General features: G+C 43.7%; 1 protein-coding gene across 1 annotated transcript in view; it reads right to left on the bottom strand.

Annotated features, from left to right (window-relative positions):
- Positions 1-21989, bottom strand: part of LOC115470372 (arachidonate 5-lipoxygenase-like) — a 137906-nt gene that overhangs the window by 82893 nt on the left and 33024 nt on the right. The window contains exons 2-4 of the mRNA XM_030203480.1: positions 9261-9459; positions 4729-4810; positions 4373-4495 (exon numbers count right to left, since the gene is read on the bottom strand). Coding sequence (XP_030059340.1) covers positions 4373-4495; positions 4729-4810; positions 9261-9459 — 404 coding nt within the window. The remainder of the gene's footprint in view (positions 1-4372; positions 4496-4728; positions 4811-9260; positions 9460-21989) is intronic.

Raw genomic sequence — 21989 nt, 5'->3', positions numbered from 1 at the left:
CATTAATTCACTCATTACTCAATTAAATTGCACACATAAATTTGACATGTGTTAAAATTAGCACACGGAATTTTGGGTGCCATTTATAGAATCTGGGGTTAGCGTGCAAAGCTGGGCGCCTAATTTATAGAAGAAGGTCAGTTGCGCATGCAAATTAATTTAATAATTGGCTGTTAGTTGGAGTGAACAGCCAATTATTGTCTTTAACTGGTGTTAATTGACATTAATTGGCAGTTGTGAATGCAACTGACCTTAGTCGCTATTCTAGAAGCTACGCGCTCATTTTTTGTCATGCACAACTTCTAGGAGGTGTAGCTATGGGACGATCATGAGTGGGTCAGGGGTGTGCCTAGAAATTAAGCACACATGTTGTAGAAAACTAGGGGTTACGCACCTAACTGCCAGGTGCTAGATGCAAACATTTACACCAGCTTTTGACATGGTGTAAGTGCTCACACCTAAAGTTAGGCACAAAACTTTGAACTTATGCTAGTATTCTATAAAGGCAATTCCACATGGAATTGCTGTTATAGAATTTGCACTCATCCCGGTGCCTCAATTTCAGCGCCACTTATAGAATTTACCCCAAGTGGTTAATAAGGATTAAAAATACATTAACTCATAGTGAGTACAGTCGAATCCCATGTGAATCAAATTTTGAATAAAGGATTCTATAATATGAAAAGATTGAGGAGATTAAGATCAAACTTGAATTTTAGTGCCTTTAGACATTTGGCAGTCTTTAATTTTACCTCAAATAGATTATTGCAGTGCAATATTAGTAGGCTTGTCGGAAGACTTATGGAAAAAAAACTCTAGACACTTCAAAATACAGCAGCTAGATTGATCTCTAGTACGTCTCATTATGAACCAGCTGCCCCACTTTTACAAAAATTGCATTGGTTGCCTGTGAGGGCAAGAGTTGTATTTAAATTGTGTACGATCACTTTTTCTATTTTTAAATGGTTTTGCTCCTGCATATTTATGAGATCTTGTGATTCTTTCACAATGTCACAGATTGGCTTTCTTATTGCAGTATCCCAGTCCAAAGGGTGTTATTTATAGGTCTGTTTTTGATGGATTATTTTCTTTTCAGTCTTTAAAATGGTGGAATTATTTGAATATCAGAATAATAAGTCAGACTAAATAGTTCAAGAAAGCTATTAAATCATATCCTTTTCAACTATTTATTTATTTATTAAGTAATGGAATATATTTTCAAACTGTGTAGCTCACAAGGAATGCCTTGTACTTTATCTTATTGTAAATTGTAGAGAGCTGCATTCACTCTACAGCCCCTCACTATCTCTCCACCCTCATCTCTCCCTACACTCTTTCCCTAGAACTCCGTTCACTAGGCAAATCTCTCCTAATTACACCCTTCTCCTCCATCGCTAACTCCAGACTCTGCTCCTTCTATCTCGCCGCACCTTATGCCTGGAATAGGCTTCCTGAGCCATTACGTCTAGCTCCATCCCTGGCGCCTTCAAATCCGGGCTAAAGGCCTACTTGTTTGATGCTGCTTTCGACTCCTGACTTGTAACTTTTATCTTATCCTTGTGTCCTTCTGTCTGTCCTTCCCTTATCCTTTTTGGTCCTGTCTGTTTGTCCTGATTTAGATTGTAAGCTCTTTTGAGCAGGGACTGTCTTCTTCATGTTCAATTGTAAAGCGCTGCGTATGACTGGTAGCGCTATAGAAGTGATTTATAGTAGTAGTAGAGAGCTCTTTTGGGATCTTGTGGGATATAAGTGCCAATGTAAATGTAAAATGTAAATTATGTGCATTAAATCCAGTGTTAAGCACTTAACATGGGACTTTATATTAATGGCAGGAAGGGGAGGGGGGAGGGGAAGATTGAGGATGGAACACATATTAGGTATTATTATAAAATGTTAACAGTAAAGCAGATCGTTATTTCAGATGTTTTACTTCGCCTATAGAAGTGTACTTTACTCTTCTGCATTAATATGAATTAACGCCATAGCTACTTTCCCCTACTTTCTGGCCACACCTCCTTTACATTACAACAAGGGTTGTTTTGCTACTAATATGCATTAAATTTCTCCAAAGCTTTACTACAGGTTGGTTAATAGGCCCCTTGGGGCATTATAATGTGTTAATAATCACCTGGGGCAGAGGAAATGAATGGGAATGCTGGCAGGTTCTTACTAGAGGATACTATTGTTATCATAAACCAAATATTTGTTATCGTGGGTTTTCTAGTCATGTGTTAAACAGTATACAACTGCCATGGTTATTCTGAGCAGAGAATATGCCCATATCAGCCCTTTTCTGAAGTCACTTCACTGGCTCCCTATCAGTTTCCTTATACAGTTCAAGCTCCTCTTATTAACCTATAAGTGCATTCACTCTGCTGTCCCTCACTACCTCTCCATCCTCATCTCTCCCTACACTCCTTTCCAGGAACTCCATTCACTAGGCCAATCTCTCTTAATTGTACCCTTCTCCTCCATCGCTAACTCCAGACTCCGTTCCTTTTATCTTGCCGCTCCTTATGCCTGGAATAGACTCCCTGAGCCTTTACGTCAAGCTCCATCCATGGCCGCCTTCAAATCCAGGCTAAAGGCCTACCTGTTTGATTCTGCTTTTAATTCCTAACTTGTCACCTGCTCGTAACCTTTGTCTTGTCTTCCTCTCTTCAATAGTCCCTTTCCCTATGTGTCCTATCTGTCTGTCCTACCCTTTCCCTTATTTGTCCTGTCTGTCTGTCTTGATTTAGATCGTAAGCTCTTTTGAGCAGGGACTGTCTTTTCTTCATGTTAAATTGTGAAGCGCTGCGTACGACTGGTAGCGCTATAGAAATGATTTATAGTAGTAGTAGAATGAGGATTGTTCCATTTCTTAGGCATTCAAATGGAATGCAGGGTGCTAGGTTGGGGCAGGTGCTGATTTTGCTGGGATGACACTTTGATGGGCATTAACCTATCCATTTGGCTTTTTGCTTTCATCCTCGGCTACAGAAGAATTTGTTGGTTTGTTTTTACCCAGGTAACAAGCACAAAAAAGGGGAAAACTCCACTTTAGTTTGTGAAATACAACAATAATCAATAAGCGAATCTGTTGTAACCAGATGTAGGATATCAAAAAATTAATAGAAGGGGGGAAAAGACCTCAGACAGGTGATAATCAGCCAGATTGCTGAAATTACTTACAGAGAATCACCATACTTCAATCATCGGTCACAATCCAACCTCCTCCCTTTTTTGGGGGATGGAGTCGGGGACAGTCTTTACTTTGTCAGGCACACACATCTAGTTTATTGTGCCTATTTTCTGACTTTGGGTTTTTTTTCCAACATTGGTCCCTTTTTCATTACTTTTTACCTTACTTTGGGTTTTTTTTATATTCTCTTTTTCAAGTACCTTGGCATTGAACGGTGTTGGTTCACTGCAACATGTTTTTGCAGTTGTGCGTCCTTGCTTTTTAGCCACTAGGTACATTACTTGCGGGTTAGCCGGCCATTTTGTACACAGCTGTTCAGTCGTTTTGACACGCTAGTATAGAAATACTATTGACCATAAAGCACAAAAGACGCTTATTACTTTGACATGTTTTTGTAGCCCCCAGGTACACAACTTGTGGGTTAGCCGGCCATTTTGTACACAGCTGTTTAGTTGTTTTGATACGCTGGTGTAGCCATACAATGGGCCGTAAAGCATATGAAAGATGCCCATTTTTTGCAGCGTCTTGCACAGCAGCCCCATTTTGAGCTTCCAGCCAGACCGTCAAGCAGTGAGTGTGTGTTTCCTTTAATTCTTTTCACTCAGTTTTGTTGGGTATGTGGGACATTTTTCTTTCATTCACAATGTGTTTTGTTTTCCAGGCCATCACTAATTGCTATTTGAGCAGTGATCATCAATTGGGCGTCCTTTCCCCTGAAGAAGCCCCACCGGCGAAACGGGTCCGTTGGGCGGGGTAGCCCATCCTTTACGCTGCTTCAAGCTAAGTGTTTTTGCATTTTGATGTCTTGAAAGTTTTGATTTGCACAGTGGATGTAGCATTCTTTTTATAAAAATTCTCTTAAAAAAATATTTGTCCAGTATAAGGGAGGAGGTTGGATTGTGACCGATGATTGAAGTATGGTGATTCTCTGTGAGTAATTTCAGCAATCTGGCTGATTATCACCTGTCTAAGGTCTTTCCCCCCCCTTCTATTAATTTTTTGATATCCTACATCTGGTTACAACAGATTCGCTTATTGATTATTGTTGGTTTGTTTTTAACCATTTTTACTGCTGTGTCTTTTATGAACCACCTAAGTAAATAAATAAAAGCCATGCATTGCGTTCCTGCCAACCAAGTTGTTTACAATCAAGCTCAACCTTTGAGGTGCCCCAATGGTAAAACTTACGCTTTAGTGTAATTTAAAATAAAATCAACCCCTTTTTCGCTGTCAAACTGAATGTCACGAGGGAGATCACTGTGGCTGTGTGCATCAATGCTGAGTGGGAAGCCAGGGTGCCACTCTTTCCACCTGAATAAAGAAGCAAAAGATTTTTAAAAAAGTGCATGGGTTTTGCACTCTTTCTCCCACCACATCATCACCTCCTGTCTTTTCTTCTACCTACATTCTCTTCTGTCTGTGATCTTTTGCTACCTTACACTCCTCCACCTCTCTTCTTTATCTTCCCATATAGGAGAAAATGTTCTTCACCAGTCCATAAATGTTATCCTTTCCTCCAAATTCATAAGCTGAACTTTGCGCACCTGAAGAGCTTTTGGCGCTCCACCAGCTCATTCCGTCTGTGCTGCTTCAGAATCTGAATTTTGTCATCTCGAGACAACTTTGCTGTGAAGAAAGGAAGAGCAGCAAGGAGGAGAACATGAAAAAGAAATAATCAAGAAGCTAGAACTCCTCATTCCTTCTAACATGTTACATCACAAGTGCCAGAAGTAAAAAAAAACAAAAAACAATGTTTCATGATGGAAAGCAGCACTTTGTAAAACGGTTTTAGCCCTCTGTTGATGGCTGCCAGTGCCATATCTATGAAGAAAAATACAATCTTAACACAATGGGCCTGTAGTAGCTGTGCTGTGGGCTTCCAAGCAGAAAACCTGGGTTTTCTTCCCTGGCTAGAACTCACTCTCTAAGAATGTCATGGTTGGGGATGCTCCCTGGAGAAGACTCATTCCAGACACCAGTCAATGGAGATACCCTGGGACCAGATTAAGGGCCCATGCTTACATGTTTCTTACAGTGTCATAGTCTCTTGATTTCACTAAGAAACATTACTACTATAAATGGGGATAATAAAGTGAAAGATGATATAAAATATGAAAAAAAATAATAGTAAATAAAGGATTTAACCACCCCAAAACTCAAAAAGATCTAATTACTCATAATACACAAAGGGGTCCTTTTACAAAGGTGCGCTGAAAAATGGCTTGCGGTAGTGTAGGCGTGGGTTTTGGGCATGCGCCGATCTATTTTTCAGCATGCCTGTAAAAAAGGCCTTTTTTTTTTTTGCCAAACATGGACGTGCGGCAAAATCAAAATTGCCACATGTCCATTTTGGGTCTGAAATCTTAGCGCCAGCCATTGCTCTAGCAGTAAAAGGGCGGTAATGACCTATGTGCGTCAAGTGCCACTTAGCGCACGTCCATTACGCGTGCCCAAAAATAAAAAATATTTTTCAGACGCGTGCCAAAAATGAAATTACCGCAGGAGCCATGCGGTAGTCAGGCGGTAACTCCATTTTGGTGCGCGTAGACCAGGGGCGTAGCCTGACTTCAGCAGTAAGGGGGTCCAGAGCCGAGGTGAGGGGCACATTTTAGCCCCCCCCCGCCGCCGACCCCCCCCTGCCATTGCCAACACCTCCAACAACTTTGAACCCCCCCGCCGATGACCCTCTCGACCTCCCGCCCGCCGTTGCCTACCTTTGCTGGAGGGGGACCCCAACCCCCGCCAGCCAAAGTCTTCTTCCTTTGTTTGGTTTCTCAGTCTGACGTCAGACTCACAGAAACAGAACGAAGCCTTGCAGGGCTTTGTTCTGTTTCTGTGAGTCTGACATCCTGCACGTTGTATGTGCAGGACATCAGACTGAGAAACCAAACGAAGGAAGAAGTCTTCGGCTGGCGGGGGTTGGGGTCCCCTGCCAGCAAAAGTAGCAAGCGGCAGGTTGGTGGCAGGAGGGTGGTTGAGAGGGTCGCCGGCAGGGGGGTCCAGGGCCAAATCTACGGGGGCCCAAGCCCCCGTGGCCCCATAGCAGCTATGCCCCTGGCGTAGACGCTTACCCGGCTTAGTAAAAGGGCCCCAAGGAGATAGATAGATATTCAGATGGATGGGTACCATATAACTGTAAATGGATATGTCATCTGTTTAAAGTTATATGCATATTCAGTGATGAAATAACATATATAACTTTACATAGATAATTTATCGATTTGATTTAAAATTGTATGTACTGCTTAGAACCAAAGTAAAGAGCGGTTTAGAATGAATCAAAGTACAATACAATTAAACTTAAACATCAACACAAACTCTGATGGTCTGGGGTAGACTGTGATGAGATGAGATACTGTTTTGGCTCCAGTTCTGCAATGTTTAATTTGGCAAGGTGAGGCCATGTTGCTACTTGGATTGAAGAGGGGAGGGGTGGGGTGCAAGAGGGTTCGTTTTGGGGGTGGATAACAGAGGGGACTTTCTATACAAAAATATGAAAATGAAATTGTTTTTGTTCTGTTGTTACAGTTTGCATACTTGGTGCATTGCATACGTTTACTGCTGATTCTTGGTCTGGCTGTACTGGTATTTGCTTTGACAATAAAAAGAATTCCCCCCCCCCCCCCCCCAAAAAAAAAAAAAAATCAACACAATGGGGGCAATTCTACATTTTGGCACCAAGAAGTAGGCACCACAATGAGGCATGCTTAATGCCAATTCCATAATGGCACTTAGGCACTTAACAACACTGGTGCAAACTCACTTTGGCACACCAAAAGTTAGATGCAATCACTTATGCCATGTCTAAGTGGGCTTTCCTAGGTGCGCCAATCAGTGAGCGGCTGAGGGGAAATATGATATGATAGAGGTCTATAAAATAATGAGTGGAGTTGAATGGGTAGATGTGAAGCATCTGTTTACGCTTTCCAAAAATACTAGGCCTAGGGGGCATGCGACTGCTAGCTCCTAGATTTAATAAATATTTGTCAAGACCTAACATATGATATCTTTCAGGTCAATATTCAAAAGTACTTATGCAATTGAAAGCTGGTGCTGACCACATAAATTACTTTTATTAAAAAAAACTGCACTCCGGACAATGAATAATACGTGTCCATCTAAGTTACTAAGGGGCTTAGTAATCAATGTGGGCTACCATTAAGATGTGTTATTTTACCACTAACTCATGCTATTTTAGCACAGGTACCATTTTATGCAATGAGACCTAGTTACTGATAACTGGGGTTAACAGTATACATAACACATCTTAACGGTAGTCCACATTGATAACTATGCCCCTAAGACTAGCCCACATTGATAAGTATGTCCCTAAATGGTCAATGGTTACCTGTTTGCTAGAGGCAGGGTCAGAAGTGTTTCAGGGCAAGGCCCAAAAGTTGCCCATACAATAGTGAAATTCAGCCTCTGAATGGATAACTTAACCAACTCAAAAAATGCTAATCACTCATTTACAAAGAATTTACAAAGGTAGATATGCAGAACAGGGCTGCATGCAGAGGTGGATGGCAGTAATATGGGACCCCCTCTCCCTCCCCAGATCCTGCTGCCTTTAAGCTGCCAGTGCCACTGACCTTTTCCTTTAGTCCGCTGCTGCAAGTACAGCGTTTAATTACACATTGAGTGAAGAAAACTTTTCTCCAATTCGTTTTAAATTTACTACATTGTAGATTGATCGCATGCCCCCTAGGCCTAGTATTTTTGGAAAGCGTAAACAGATGCTTCACATCTACCCATTCAACTCCACTCATTATTTTATAGACCTCTATCAGTCGAGACCTCTCACGCTTCTCCTTCCCCACCCCTTTAATAGGGGTCATGCATTTGATATACCCCCTTTCTGTGGTACAACCAAAACGGTTTGCAGTGAATTTTTTTTTTTTGGGGGGGGGCAGGGCTGGTCTTAGGCAGGGGCAACAGAAGCAGTTGCACAGGGACTCGTGCTGCAAGGGGCCCCACGCCAGCCTCGTCATGTCCCTCTCTTCTCCCCACCTGAAATCCAGCCTATCAACCTCCCTTCCTATAGGATCTGGCACTATTATCTCCCTTCCTACTTCCTGCATTGCTGCCCTCATTTAATCTTCCATGTTGCTGCCGTCCAGCAGCATCAGTGAGGTAAGCAGACTGTCTTTGGCGGCCCTGGAAACTTTTCCTCTGCTAAAACATGTCTCACCTATGCAGCTAAATGTAGGTGTGAACAGTTTTACCAGGTCTACAGTAAGCATAACTGTTCATGACTAAGGGCTCTGTTTACAAAGGCATGCTAGCGGTTTTAGCGTGTGCTAAAAATTAGTGCACACTAACTGCGTAGATGCCTATAATATTCCTATGGGTATCTACATGGTTAACGTGCACTAAAATTGCTAGTGCGCCTTTGTAAATAGGGCCCTAAATGTGGCACTTTAGCATATAACATTACTTGTACATTCCTTGCACTTATGTGCTAAGTGACTTGTGTGTGTAAATTATAGAATAGTGCTTTAGCACTTATGCATATAAGTGTGCATTGCATACATGTAAATACTAATATTCTATAACATATGTGCGCAAATGGTGCCTAACTTTAGCACCCTAATATAAAATTAGCGTGTATGTGATTTTCAAAAAATTGGCTGAATGTAAACTGGTGTGAGAACTTTGGAACTGAAGGTGAAAATGGGGGCGGAGCTTGGATCCCCCCAAACAAAAAAAGCATTCTGCTGCCCCTGGGAGGGGAGAGAGAAGGGGGAGGGGAGGGTTTGGAGGAGAAAAGAGAGATGCTGGACGGGTAGGGGGCGCCGACTAACAGGCTGCAGGGGAATGCCAGAAATCCTATCACCAGCACTGTCTGCAACACCTGTATGAGAAGATGCTACACACACCCCCAACAGTTAACAAAGAGGCTTTGCTTACAGTTGCTATGGATTAATTTTGGCCATTAACACATGAAAACTGCAAAATTTTAATCCACTTTAGTAAAAGGGGCTGTTTGTTACTGTAGAAACCCTGCAGTCCTTAGGAATAAACAAATTGTCAACATGACCTATAAAATGTATGCTCCATAGTTAAAACTACTGACCTCTCCCATCTCGGAGTATAAGTTCCTTATTGGTAGTTATCCACCTGTAGCAGGGAAACTCCAAATAATCTCCATAGGGGGTCTTCACAGTGATGGATTTGCAGTACCAATCATCTTCATACCAGTATTTGTATTTCTCAATTTTGACCAGATAAATTTCTCCAAGATCCTCTGAAACAGTCACATCATAAGAGTCGATCTGTGGAGCATAAAGCAAAATTTCTCCTTATGAAGCATGCATTGCTCTAGTGTCATTGGAAACAGAGATCCACCTTGAACGTCTTCAGTATGGAAACTTTGGAGGGAGCTGAGACCCTTTCCTCAGCATGTTTCATACAGACACCAGAACTTCAATAGCTATAACAACAGAACTAGGGGGATGATTTACTAAAGGCATTAACCTTGGCCTTTAATGTATGTAACCAATCAGATCAATATTTAAACATGGCAAGATTTAACATGCTATTGTCTATAGGAAGGACTGGAGAGCAGTCACAAGGGTGGTTTCTCCCTTAAATGGGTAAGGTAAGCAGCTAATTTTAGCTGCTGTTCTGAGGAAAATATTCAGCTGAACCTCACCAGCTAGGTTTTCAGCTAAGTATTAAATCTTGCAACTAGATTTAGTGCAGCAGCCAGAGATTCTTCTGGTTAAATTGGTGAATAGACCAGTCCCTGTTCAGAACTAATGAACGGACAAGGATTGGACCCTTCATTGACAGCTGTCAATGAAGGGACCAATGAAAAGAGGAGTGCAGTGAATAAATAAATAAATATCAAGTGCTATTACAGCTTATTGTTGTAGGGCACATACTATTCAGCTTTGCAGGAGGAGGAATCATTTCTCTTCCTCCTACTGGGATTTCTAACACTTCTGGGCTTTCAATATTAGGAGTGGGAGAGTTTGGGAGAAGGGGAGGACATTTCAAAGGTCTACCCATTCCATATGCTGATTTACAGTCAGAGTTTGGTTGTATAAGTGGTAGTAATTCTCAGCAGGAATAATTATACAGTTGGCATTTGAAAGAATAGGATAATCATGCACATCAATTGCTAGTGTTAATGAAATTCATTTTGTATATTAGAACCTGTAGCTTTTTGCTGTGCTAGTAGGTAATGGGCTATTTTTCGTACTTTTGCATCTCATTACCTCATTAGCATAGCTTTTGTGTTAACACTTTCCATTTGAACCATTCATATGTCTGGGTGCTTTTAGGAAAGCCCATTTTCAACAAGTGCCTTTTTACCCAGTTCAGTTGGTTTATTGGTATTTGCCTATGCAAATAGATTTTCAAAATTGTCCTCCCTGTGTCCCAGGAGTGGAGGAGAGGCCTAGTGGTTAGAGCACTGGTCTCGCCATCTAGATGGGGCCAGTTCAAATTCCACTGCTGCTCCTTTTGATCTTGGGCAAGTCACTTAACCCTCCATTGCTTCAGGTACAAACTTAGATTATGAGCCTGACAGGGAAATACCCAGTGTACCTGAATGTAACTCACCTTGAGCTAATACTGAACTAGATGTGAACAAAATCCAAATAAATAAATAAAATTGTGGGGGCAATTCCATAATTGGGGTGCCTCCATTTAGTTGCCATGGTGACAGCCTGCTCTATAAAAACATCTGGGGCCCCAAATTCTATTATAGAATACTATTAAAAACAAAAAAAACTACATAACATTATAAACTAAAATAAACTAAGAACTACTAAACTCAAAGCATGTAAGTTTTCAAGACTTTACGAAATGAATAATAAGGCTTCATCAAATATAATGTAAAGGAAAATTATTCCATAAACGTGCATGGGGTGTGTAAATGCAGGTGCCCAGTTATAAGGTTGCTCTTCACATGTTTTTGCTGGATTGTTCTGGGAGGGGGGATGGTAGATTCATCATAGCTATGAAATTTAGTTATCAAAATCTCTAGGGGCTGGGAGTGACTTATGGGACTGAAAATCAGTTGTGTGACGGGAAGGGGTACAAGACTGAAGGTTCACCTAGGATACCTAATTCCCTTGCACAGGCCTAACTTGTGGCACAATCCAGCTTTATGAACTGTTCTTGAATGTCATGAAAGTAACTCACTGCCAAACAACAGAGTAATGCTACAGTTACATACATAAGTTAATTGTTACCTGAATTAGTTATTACTCTACTTACCACTAACTTTCTCTTTGCTTCATGTACAATTTCTCATTCATAATAGATTTTCAAAATGTTAAACATTCATAGCTATCCCAGTATGTTTATGATACTGTAATGTAAAATTGGATTCTTTTTCTTATGCGTTATTCTTTGTTATGTATCCAATACTGTTTATTGTAAGCCACCTTGAACTCAAACTTGGTTGGGATATAAATGTCATCCTATATAATAATTCTCACCTCCAACGTTCTGACTTGCTGCCTGGGACCGTGGCTCATTCCAAGTTGGTCTGCTAGGCTCCGTAGATCAGGCTGACATCACCATAGCCATTATGATGTCAACTTCAGAACCCGGGGAAAAAAAAAACATGCCTCACAGCTGATCCATGTCCAGAGGAGGGTCGCTGGACATAGGTGGCTGGAGGAGGGGCAGGGGAGAGAGGAGGGTCGCTGGACATGGGTGGCTGCAGTGGGCACAGGGGGAGAGGAGGGTCGCTGGACATGGGTGGCTGCAGGGGGAGAGGAGGGTCGCTGGACATGGGTGGCTGCAGTGGAGCTGAGGAAAACCTTGCTAGCGCCCGTTTCATTTGTGTCAGAAACGGGCCTTTTTTAAATGTCATAAATAATAATAATAAATTAAGCACTAATTGGCACTAGCAATGAATAATCATTGATAATTGGAGTTAATTGGTGCTAATTGGCACTAATTTGCAGTTACACACATAACTGCACTTAAGGAGGAATTCATCAAGCAGCATTAGGGCCTTAAGTCATGCTATTGGGGCCTTAATGTGACTTAAAAAGTACTAACACAGCTTGACCAATCCGCTTGCCACACGCTAATCTGGAACTAACACCGAGCTACTGCAGCTGCCTGGCGGTAATTCCATCCCCAGCACATGCCATTTCCAGCACTATGGAAATTTAATTCCATTTTGTTTACCTCCTGGGTTAACTGACGGTAATCAGGCAGCGCCACACACTGTCCGGTTAGCACGAGAGCCCTTACCGCCACCTCAATGGGTGGCGGTAAGTGCTCCCCTCCTGAAATGGCCACACGGCAAGCGCGAACTTACCGTATGGCCATTTCTTTTTTTGGCCTGTGATAAAAGGGGCCTCGGCATGTGGAAAAAAACACATGCTTCTAGCTCAGGGCTCCTATTGTCGCAGCTTGGTAAAAGGGTCCCTGAGTACAAACATCTTACTGGTGTACAAGGGAATAGCTAGGGATGCAAGATATGCTGGTATTCCTCTGTATAGTACGTTGTGGGTCAGTGTTAGAATTTTAAATCAAACTATGAATTTGATTGGAAGCCAATGAAGCTCTTTGAGTAGTGGCTGCATTACTGTTCTGAATAAATGTTGTTTTTTCGGTTTGTTCTTAAAACTGCCTCAGTTGTCAATGTACAGGCTTCCCATAGGCTGAAACACTTGCCCATACTATCATACCGACCTATTGTGAACGCCTATGAAAGACTACTAATCAAACTAAGTTATAAGTGAACATCAGTCATGTTGGAAGGAATAACATGAGAGTACGATACCAGGATGCTTTGAAATACAACAGCATTACAGACCACTATACGCTGCTGTGGAATAACACAGCCTTACAAAGCGCTTACAATGAGATATGTGTTTGTAATTGGCACTTGGAAGCCTCTGCCATGGTCTTGGCTCCCCTTGCTGTCAAATGCTGCAACTCCCCCTGTTTATCATTTCAAGCATTGTGTCGACCAATACAAGAATATTCAAAGGAGCTTAGATCTTACAGTACATCAAGGCATGTTTAATCTATGATGAAAGAGCCTGCACTCTTGTAAGCTTTATTGCTATACAGGTTGAATTGAAAAGATTTTAGGCATCTAACTTAAGTTAGGCAGTAGGTCTGCACAAATGAAAAATTCCTCCTGTTGAGTTCCTAGATTTTGGTGCCTACAGTATGTTTAGTAGGTTCCTAAATGTTAAATGCCAAAGAAGTGGGAAGGGCAGGGGACAGCAAGTAAGTTAGGCACCGAGAGCTGCTTTCCACTGCTAGGTGCCTAATTTGCAAGTGCTTTTTTTTGTAGAAAAAAAGGTGCCTGTACTCATTGTGGGTGGGGTCACCACATATGGCTCCACCCCTATGATAGCCACACCCACATTAGCCGCAACCCTTATACCAGCCATGGCGCATATAAACAGGCATCATTGAAAATATTATGCTAGTATAGGAGAAAAAAATAACGTGATTTTTTTCATTATAAATAATTTCAGTAAGCTGTTACAGCTCCAGTACACCCAGTGCAAAATAAGACAGCAGATGTAAATTCTCAAATTGGACACATTCCAAACACTAAAATGAAAATAAAATGATTTTTTTCTACCTTTGTTGTCTTGTGACTTTGTTTTTCTATCCATATTTATTTATCTATTGCATTTGTATCCCACATTTGATGTTGGGTTGCATGGTAATGGAATACATGGTATTGGTCCCAGTCTCCGATTCTGCTGCTCTCTATCTGTTCTCTTAACTCCATTTCCAAGACTTCCTTTCCGTTTATTTCTTTACTTTCCTCCTTTCTTCTTCATTTCTTGCCCTACATCCATAAGTAAAAGCTGGGTCCTCCTCCGTGGAATTGACTGGAGGAGGTATAACATGGATCCAGCTTTTGCCTATTTTCTCCATTCATGTGCAGTTTTTCTCCTCTCTTCCCTTTCCCTCATCTCCATCCATGTGCATCTTCTTTTTTCTTTCCTCCCCTCCATCCATGTCCAGCACTTCTCCTCTCTCCTCCCCTCCATCCATGTCCAGCATTTCTCCTCTCCCCTCCCCTCTATCCATGTCCAGCACTTCTCCTCTCTCCTTCCCTCCATCCATGTCCAGCATTTCTCCCCTCTTCCGTCCCCTGTATCCATATAAAGCAATAGTTCTCTCCCCTCTCCTCCATCCAAGTCCAGCATTTCTCCTCTCTCCCCGCCAATCCCTCCATCCATCCATGTCCAGCAATTCTCTCTTCCCTGCCCTCCCCCTCCCATCCCATCATGTCCAGCAATTCTCTCTTCCCTGCCCTTTCTCCTCCCATCCCATCCATGTCCAGCAATTCTCAAATCCCTGCCCTCCCCTCTCCCAACCCATCCATGTCCAGCAATTCTCTCTTCCCTGCCCTCCCCTTTCCCAACCCATCCATGTCCAGCAATTCTCTCTCCCCTGCCCTCCCCTGTCATCCATGTCCAGCAATTCTCCTCTCCCCTGCCCTCCCATCCCATCCATGTCCAGCAATTCTCTCTCCCCTGCCCTCCCCTGTCATCCATGTCCAACGATTCTCCTCTCCCCTGCCCTCCCATCCTATCCATGTCCAGCAATTCTATCTTCCCTTCCCTCCTCCCTCCCTCCCTCCCATCCCATCCATGTCCAGCAATTCTCTTTTCCCTGCCCTCCCGTCTCCCATGTCCAGCGATTCTTCTTCACCCAGCCCATCCTCCTTCTCCACTGCCTGCCAGCATCAGACTCAGCAGCGCGAACGGTGCAGGCAGTGATTGAGAGAGGCTGGCAGCGTTGGAGCTTCCCTCTGCAAGTCCCGCCTATGCAGAAACAGGTAGTTGAAACAACGTAGGTGGGACTCACAGAGAGAAGCACCAACGCTGCCAGCCTCTCTCAATTGCTGTCTGCACTGTTCGCGCTGCCAAGTCCAACGTAGTAGTAAGTAGGGGAGTGAGAGGACGGGTGTAGGACTCGCCGGGGTGGGGGGCAAAAAAGGTGCCGGTACACCGTACCGGTGCGTACCGGCACAAAAAAAGCCCTGCTAATTTGTATTTAGATGAAAAACCAGTAAGCCTAGATTTAGGTGCCTCAAGTTTAGGTTCCTAAACTGGACAAATTTTCTGCCCAAACCTTATGCATAGTACCTAAATGCAAATGAAATTTAGCCAAATTTGAGGTATCTAGGTCAAACATACAACTGCCTCTAAAAACTGGCATCCTAGGGTTTGATATAAGGGAATTTATTTTATATACTGCAAGTGATTCCTGAGGCAACTGTGCAGTTTACAATTTCCATTACAGGTGCTTTTGCACTGTCCCTAATGGGCTCACAATCTAAGTTATATATTGTACCTGGGACAATGGAGGGTTAAGTGACTTGCCCAGGGTCACACAGAGGGAATTGAACCTGATTCCCCATAATCTCAACCCACTGCTTGCAGGCAGCAATGAGCACTGAACCCACTTCCCTAGGTTCACAACCTGCTGCACTAGCCATTAGGCCATGCCTCTGGAGATATCAATAGACCAGCAACATCTGATTAGACTTTGATCGAGGGGAACTGGGTTCGATTCCCACTGCAGCTCCTTGTGACTCTGGGCAAGTCACTTAACCCTCCATTGCCCCAGGTACAAATAATATGTAAACCACTTTGAATGTAGCTGCAAAAACCACAGAAAGGCAGTATATCAAGTCCCATTTCCCTTTCCCTTATTGAGTGAAAAATGAACTGGTCTAGACAGAACTCTGTACCAGCTAAAACACAGCTTAAGGAGGAAGTTACTGTGCTTACTCCACTAAATCAGGGATGACAAAACAAGGACAGTGTAATTCCACATCTGCTCTATCCACCCTATAGCTGTTTGTGTCCCTGCAAGAGACAGACCTCTTATAACTTCAGGTTTCTGGAGTTTTTTTAAGGGACTGGCCCTCCAATACCTCAAATCAGGGTTCTGGGACTTGTGCCTGCTATCAAAAGATATAGTTGCTGCCTGAGCTCCCACAATTGCACCCCAGAATTTACCAAAGAACATACAGTGTTCAACAGCAAACATCTACTAATTATACTGTACACTGTAGCATAAATTGATATATGCAAGAAAATAAACATTCAGGTTGATCAATAAACAGGCATTAATATAAAGATGACATTGGCGTTTCAGGCTGCCAAACACTGGAAAGAGTTTTCTGGAGTATTTTGGTCCTCTCATTCCTATTTGTCTTTTAGGAAAAACATTAAGACTTTGCTTTTTCAGAAATTTGTATTACATGATGGGTTTATAGGTTTTTAATTTTTAAGGCTTTTTTTTTATTCATTGTCCTCCTAGAGGATTGCTCTGGCACTTGATGTTTTGTAACCTGCTTCGAACTGCAAGGTATTATGTTAGATGTTGTGTAAATTAGATTCCAGCATAAGGAAACCCTGTTCTTGTAGCACTAGGATAGGACTGCAGTATAGCCCCCTGCTATATTGCCTAAAACCAAAAGAAATGGTAGTTAAAAAAACTAATCTGAAAAAAAATAAAAACAAAAAAACACTTTCTGCACAGTGAACACACAGAGGGGCATAATTGAACGGGGCGCCAAAGTTTTCATGAGGGCGTTCTCACAGGATAGCCCTGTAAAGGGGCGGGGCAACCCGTATTACCGAAACAAGATGGGCGTCTATCTTTTGTTTCGATAATACGGTCGGGGATGCCCAAATCATGAAATTTAGGTCGACCTTAGAGATGGTCATCTTTAGGTCATTTTTGAGATGGTCGTCCCCGGTTTTCGGCGATAATGGAAACCGAGGACGCCCATCTCAAAAACAACCAAGTCCCAAGCCATTTGATCGTGCGAGGAGCCAGCATTCGTAGTGTACTGGTCCCCCTGACATGCCAGGACACCAACCGGGCACCCTAGGGGGTGCACTGCAGTGGACTTCAGAAAAAAGTCCCAGGTGCATAGCTCCCTTACCTTGGGTGCTGAGCCCCCCAAAACCCACTCCCCACAACTGTACAACACTACCATAGCCCTTAGGGATGACGGGGGGCACCTACATGTGGGTACAGTGGGTTTCTGGTGGGTTTTGGAGGGCTCACATTTACCACCTGCCTGAAGTACACTGCACCCACTACAACTGCTCCAGGTACCTGCATACTGCTGCGATGGACCTGAGTATGGCATTGGAGGCTGGCAAAAAAAGTATTTTTAAAGATTTTATTTTAGGGTGGGAGGGGGTTAGTGACCACTGGGGGAGTAAGGGGAGTTGATCCCCGATTTCCTCCGGTGGTCATCTGGTCAGTTCAGGGACCTTTTTGATGCTTGGTCATGAAAAAAAATGGACCAAGTAAAGTCGCCCAAGTGTTCATCAGGGACGCCCTTTTTTTTCCATTATTGGCCAAGGACACCTATCTCCTAAGCATGCCCCAGTCCTGCCTTCGCTACACTGCCGAGCGCCCCGTGAACTCTGGTCATCCCCGCGACGGAAAGCAATTGAGTGCGCCCAAAATCGGCTTTCGATTATGCCGATTTGGGTGACCTTGCGAGAAGGACGCCCATCTCCCAATTTGTGTCAGAAGATAGGCGCCCTTCTCTTTCGAAAAATCACATAACAGTCTAATTGCGGGCTGTGATAATATGGGAGTTTTAGTTCTTGGAGGTAATGTTTCCAAATGGGTTAGTTTTGTGCATCTAAAACTCAGATAGAGCAATATAAAGGATAATGTATAGTACTATTGAATCCCACAAACAAGTCCTTCCCACTTGCAATAACGTGTTAGAGTGTTGAAGTCTTAATTAAAATTGGAGGAAAAGCCTCACGTAACATGAAGTAGGAAAGAGCCATGACCACAGACCCTGAAGCAGGACCTGAAACTCTGGCCACAGTTAAGAATTGGGCTGTAGAACTTCAAAAGATAAGTCCCATAGAGCTTGAATAATCAAGCGAGACTTCAGCTGGATTGAGAATTAAGAATGTTTACATTATAAAGTGCACATTCTGATTGATTGGAGGTTTTTATGCCAATGATGCGAGTGAATACTCCTTAGATATATGACAGTAGATGCTGCGAATTAAGGAGTTACTTCACGCTACGTGAGGCTTTTCCTCCAATTTCAATTAAGACTTCAACACTCTTAACATGTTATTGAAAGTGGGAAGGACTTGTTTGTGGGATTAGCAACAGTGAACCTCACATCTAAGCCAGGGCATGTGATCTCATCCTCTCAAATTTACCAAAGCACCATGGCACACAGCGTAAAGAGGTTGCCTAGGAGAAGAGGGTAAGCAGTGCCTATTTCAAGCCTTTACTATAAAGAAAAGTAAATGCCTTCATTTCTTTATAGAATACTAGTGCAAGAGGCAGAAAACATGTTTATTTCTATGGCACATTCACTTTAGTTGGTATAAATGCCCATGCCTGGATGTTAGCTAGAACACGCATAATTTATAAAATGAAGAGAAGATATTTGTGCACACCAGAAAAGCATACACCCTCTAACAGTGGCGTTCCTAGGGTGGCTGACACCCAGGGCGGATTGCCGATGCACCCCTCACCCCTGGGTGCAGCGTGACCCCCACCCCCGGCGAAAGGACACCCCCCCCCCCGGGTGCATTTTTACCTACTGGGGTGGTGCCGCGCGCCTGTCGGCTTCGCTCATTCCATGCTCTCTCTGCCCCAGAACAGGAAGTAACCTGTTCCAGGGCAGAGGGAACATGGAACGAGCGGAGACGACAGGCACGCGGCACCCCCCCCCCCCCCCCAGCGGCATGCACCCGGGGCGGACCACACCCACCGCCCCCCCTTGGTACGCCACTGCCCTCTAAACCTGTAAGACAGCGATTTTCAGACAGTGTGCCACAGCACATTGGTGTGCCTTGGATGGTCTGCAAGTGTGCCATGGAACTCAGTGACTGCGGTGAGTGGTAGGGATCCCCAAGCCCCGCCAGTTGAAGATGTCACTGGAGGTGCCCAGAAGCTCCTAAGCACAGCTCGGCAGTCAGGTGCTGCTTCCTGAGCCGCCAATGCCGGTACTCTGCACATGCTCAGTTTTCACATATGTGCAGAGTACCAGTGTTGAGGACATACACAATTTGTTTTTCTTCTCTGGGTCAGGGTAAGTAAAGCGTCAATCAAAGATGTTGTTGAAGCCTCTTTCTCCTGCAGATGCTGACTGTTGGATTTTTTTTTCTCAATTCTTAGGAGCTCTTAAATTTTTATCTTGCCTTTATGAAACAAAATTAAGTGTGTGTGTTGGGGGGGGGGGGGGATTAACTTGAGGGGACAGGACATGGAGGGCAGGGCAAGAAGAGGGTGGAGAGGACATATATTCTTAAATAAACTCAGCAGACCAGGTGAGATCCAACATCTTTACCTCCCTTTCAACCCCCCTCCCCGGTCCTCTACATGTCTCGAATCATTGAATGGCAGGCAGCAGTGATCGAGAGAGACTGCTCTGCCGGCCACAGGTCCTTCTTCCTGTTGCGTCCCACCTAGATGGCTTGAAACAGGAAGTTACTTCACAGGAGATCGAAGGGGGGATGCAGCAGGAATAACAACCTGCAGCTGGCAAAGCAGTGTCTCTCCATCACTCCTGCCTGCCATTCAATGACTCCAGGCAATGGGGGGCAGGGGAGGGACTGCACAGTGGCAGCAGAGGTAGTGGGAGGGGGGTACAGTGGTGGCTGGCCCCTTAAAATTGCTTGCTCCAGGCCCAGCTTTGTCCCTTGGCAGCCCTAGCCGGATGGTGAGTTGCAACTGATCAAAGAGACTGGGGTGTGTATAGACCATCAATGCAAAACAAAGGCTACTGAGAACCAATTTGCAACAAAATTTAAAAATAAAAGCAAAACAGTAAAGTTTAAAAGAAAACAGGATGTGCACTGTATCACCACATACCTAGAGAACATTGTCATCAAAAACTATGACAAGGCATTATTGTATAAGTGGTATACTTCTTAATTTTAAATTGCAATTAAATCACTTTCTATACCATTCTTATCTTCTCCTCTCCTTCAATACCCCAATGAAGATGAACTAGAGGGCAGCTGAAGGGAAAAAGGAGAAAGGAAGGGGAAGAGAGGCAGCATCACAGGGAAGATATTGTAAATATAGAAAAGAAAAGAAGCCTTTACCTTGTCCCCCCCCCTTTTTCCCTGAGAGGGGGGCATCTTGCAGAGGACAGGGAGATACAGAGGTCTCAGGGCAGCCCAGCAACAGCACTGACACCATTTAGTTAAAATGTTTAAAGTGTTTAAAATGCTCCAGCACTGTTATAAATAAATAGCAGTCCAGAGGCAACCTGGGAGAGAGAAAGGCAAGCCCGGGCAAAGAGAGGAGGGTGAAAGCAAGCTCTGAGAGGGAAGATTGGATCCAGGCAGGAGTGTGCAAGCTGGGGTAGAGAAAGGCATGCTCAGGCAAGAAGAGGCAGCTGCAGGCTAGAGGAGAAGAAGATCAAGCCCAAACAGGAGCGTGCTGCTGGCTAGAAGAGAAGGACCCACTGACCAGCCCCAGATGAAGAGAAAGAACTGGTGAGTCCTGTAAGGGGCCAGGCACAGAGGAGGAGGAGAAGGGGGTCTGGAGCGAGCCGGGGAGCAAAAGAGGAGCCGAGCTGCAGGGGAACAGGCGAGCTGGGGCCAAGAAGAGAAGCTGTAGCAGTAGCCACAGAGGCCATTCTTCAGGCAGAGAGAGAAGCAGAGGAGGAAGAGGGACCACACTGGGGAGCTGAGACTTGTTGGGAGCAGTGCAGAGCTAAATAGAGAGCAGCATAGCAAGGTCCCTGAATCCCAGAGAAGTCTACCCAGCGCATCCCTCCGTGTGTATGCTTGCCTGTCCAGAGAGGAGAAAGCCGGCCGCGTGACTGCCTGTCCTGTAAAGAAGAGGCCTATCCGGAAAGGGAAGAAGCCCCACAAAGAGAGAGACAGAAAGACACCCCCCCCCCCCCCCGCACTGAGTGCCCAGACTCCAAAGGAACTTTTTTAGAGTGTCTGCCAGCATGAGTGTCTGCCTCAGGAGGATCCAGCACAGAAGCCTGCTGGTTCGAGTGTTCACACCTAAGCGAGCCTGCCCTGGGGAAGGAGCTGCCCAGCCTAAGCCTCGAGCCCTGTGAGTGCCTGCAGTTAAGGACCTGCCTCTAGGAGGTTTAGTTTAGCAGTCCATCAGTTTGAGTAGAGGATGCATAACAAAATAAAAGAGGGCTAGATAGGAATTTCCCTTGCTTATCTTTTTATTTGAATTTAGTTAGCCAATAAGGTCCCTTGCCAAAGAAAATACTGATTGAGGTTAGCACACACAACAAGCGCAGGGAGTCAGGATTTTCATTTTTTGAGTTCTTTGAGTCAGAGCAGTAGGTATCCTGGATTTCCTGAGCCGGTGAGCTGACCTCGCCAACCGAGGAGACGTGAATGTGGAGAAGACCAAGGTACCCAACGCAAGAGAGCAGCGATGCTAGCGAACATTTGATACACCGGTAACATTATTGTGTGCACACAAATTGAAATATATATATATCAGATCTGAGTACAATAATTGGGGTTGTGTACATGTTTGGGATGTTTTATGTTATTGCAGCAGTGGGGTCAGGGTCTTGGTAACTGTAATTGTAGTTTTGAATATCTTATTGCCTTTGTAACTTATCACAAAGTATTTAACACCTTGCATTATTTTTATTTAATACTAGCAAACTTTAACAATTGGTACCAACATTAAGGAACATAACCAAGTGTTTCTATTTATTTTACCATTTAAAAAATATTTAATTTTTTTTTTCTTGTCAAATCCCTTGGTTGCGTGGAGTTTATTTGGGAACCCTATTTGAAACTGTGACATTCCTATATATTTATTTCTTTAATTATTGTAATTACCCGCT

Source organism: Microcaecilia unicolor, chromosome 5 (genome assembly GCF_901765095.1).
Source record: "Microcaecilia unicolor chromosome 5, aMicUni1.1, whole genome shotgun sequence".
NCBI lineage: Eukaryota > Metazoa > Chordata > Amphibia > Gymnophiona > Siphonopidae > Microcaecilia > Microcaecilia unicolor.
This window is presented reverse-complemented; position numbering and strand designations above follow the sequence as displayed.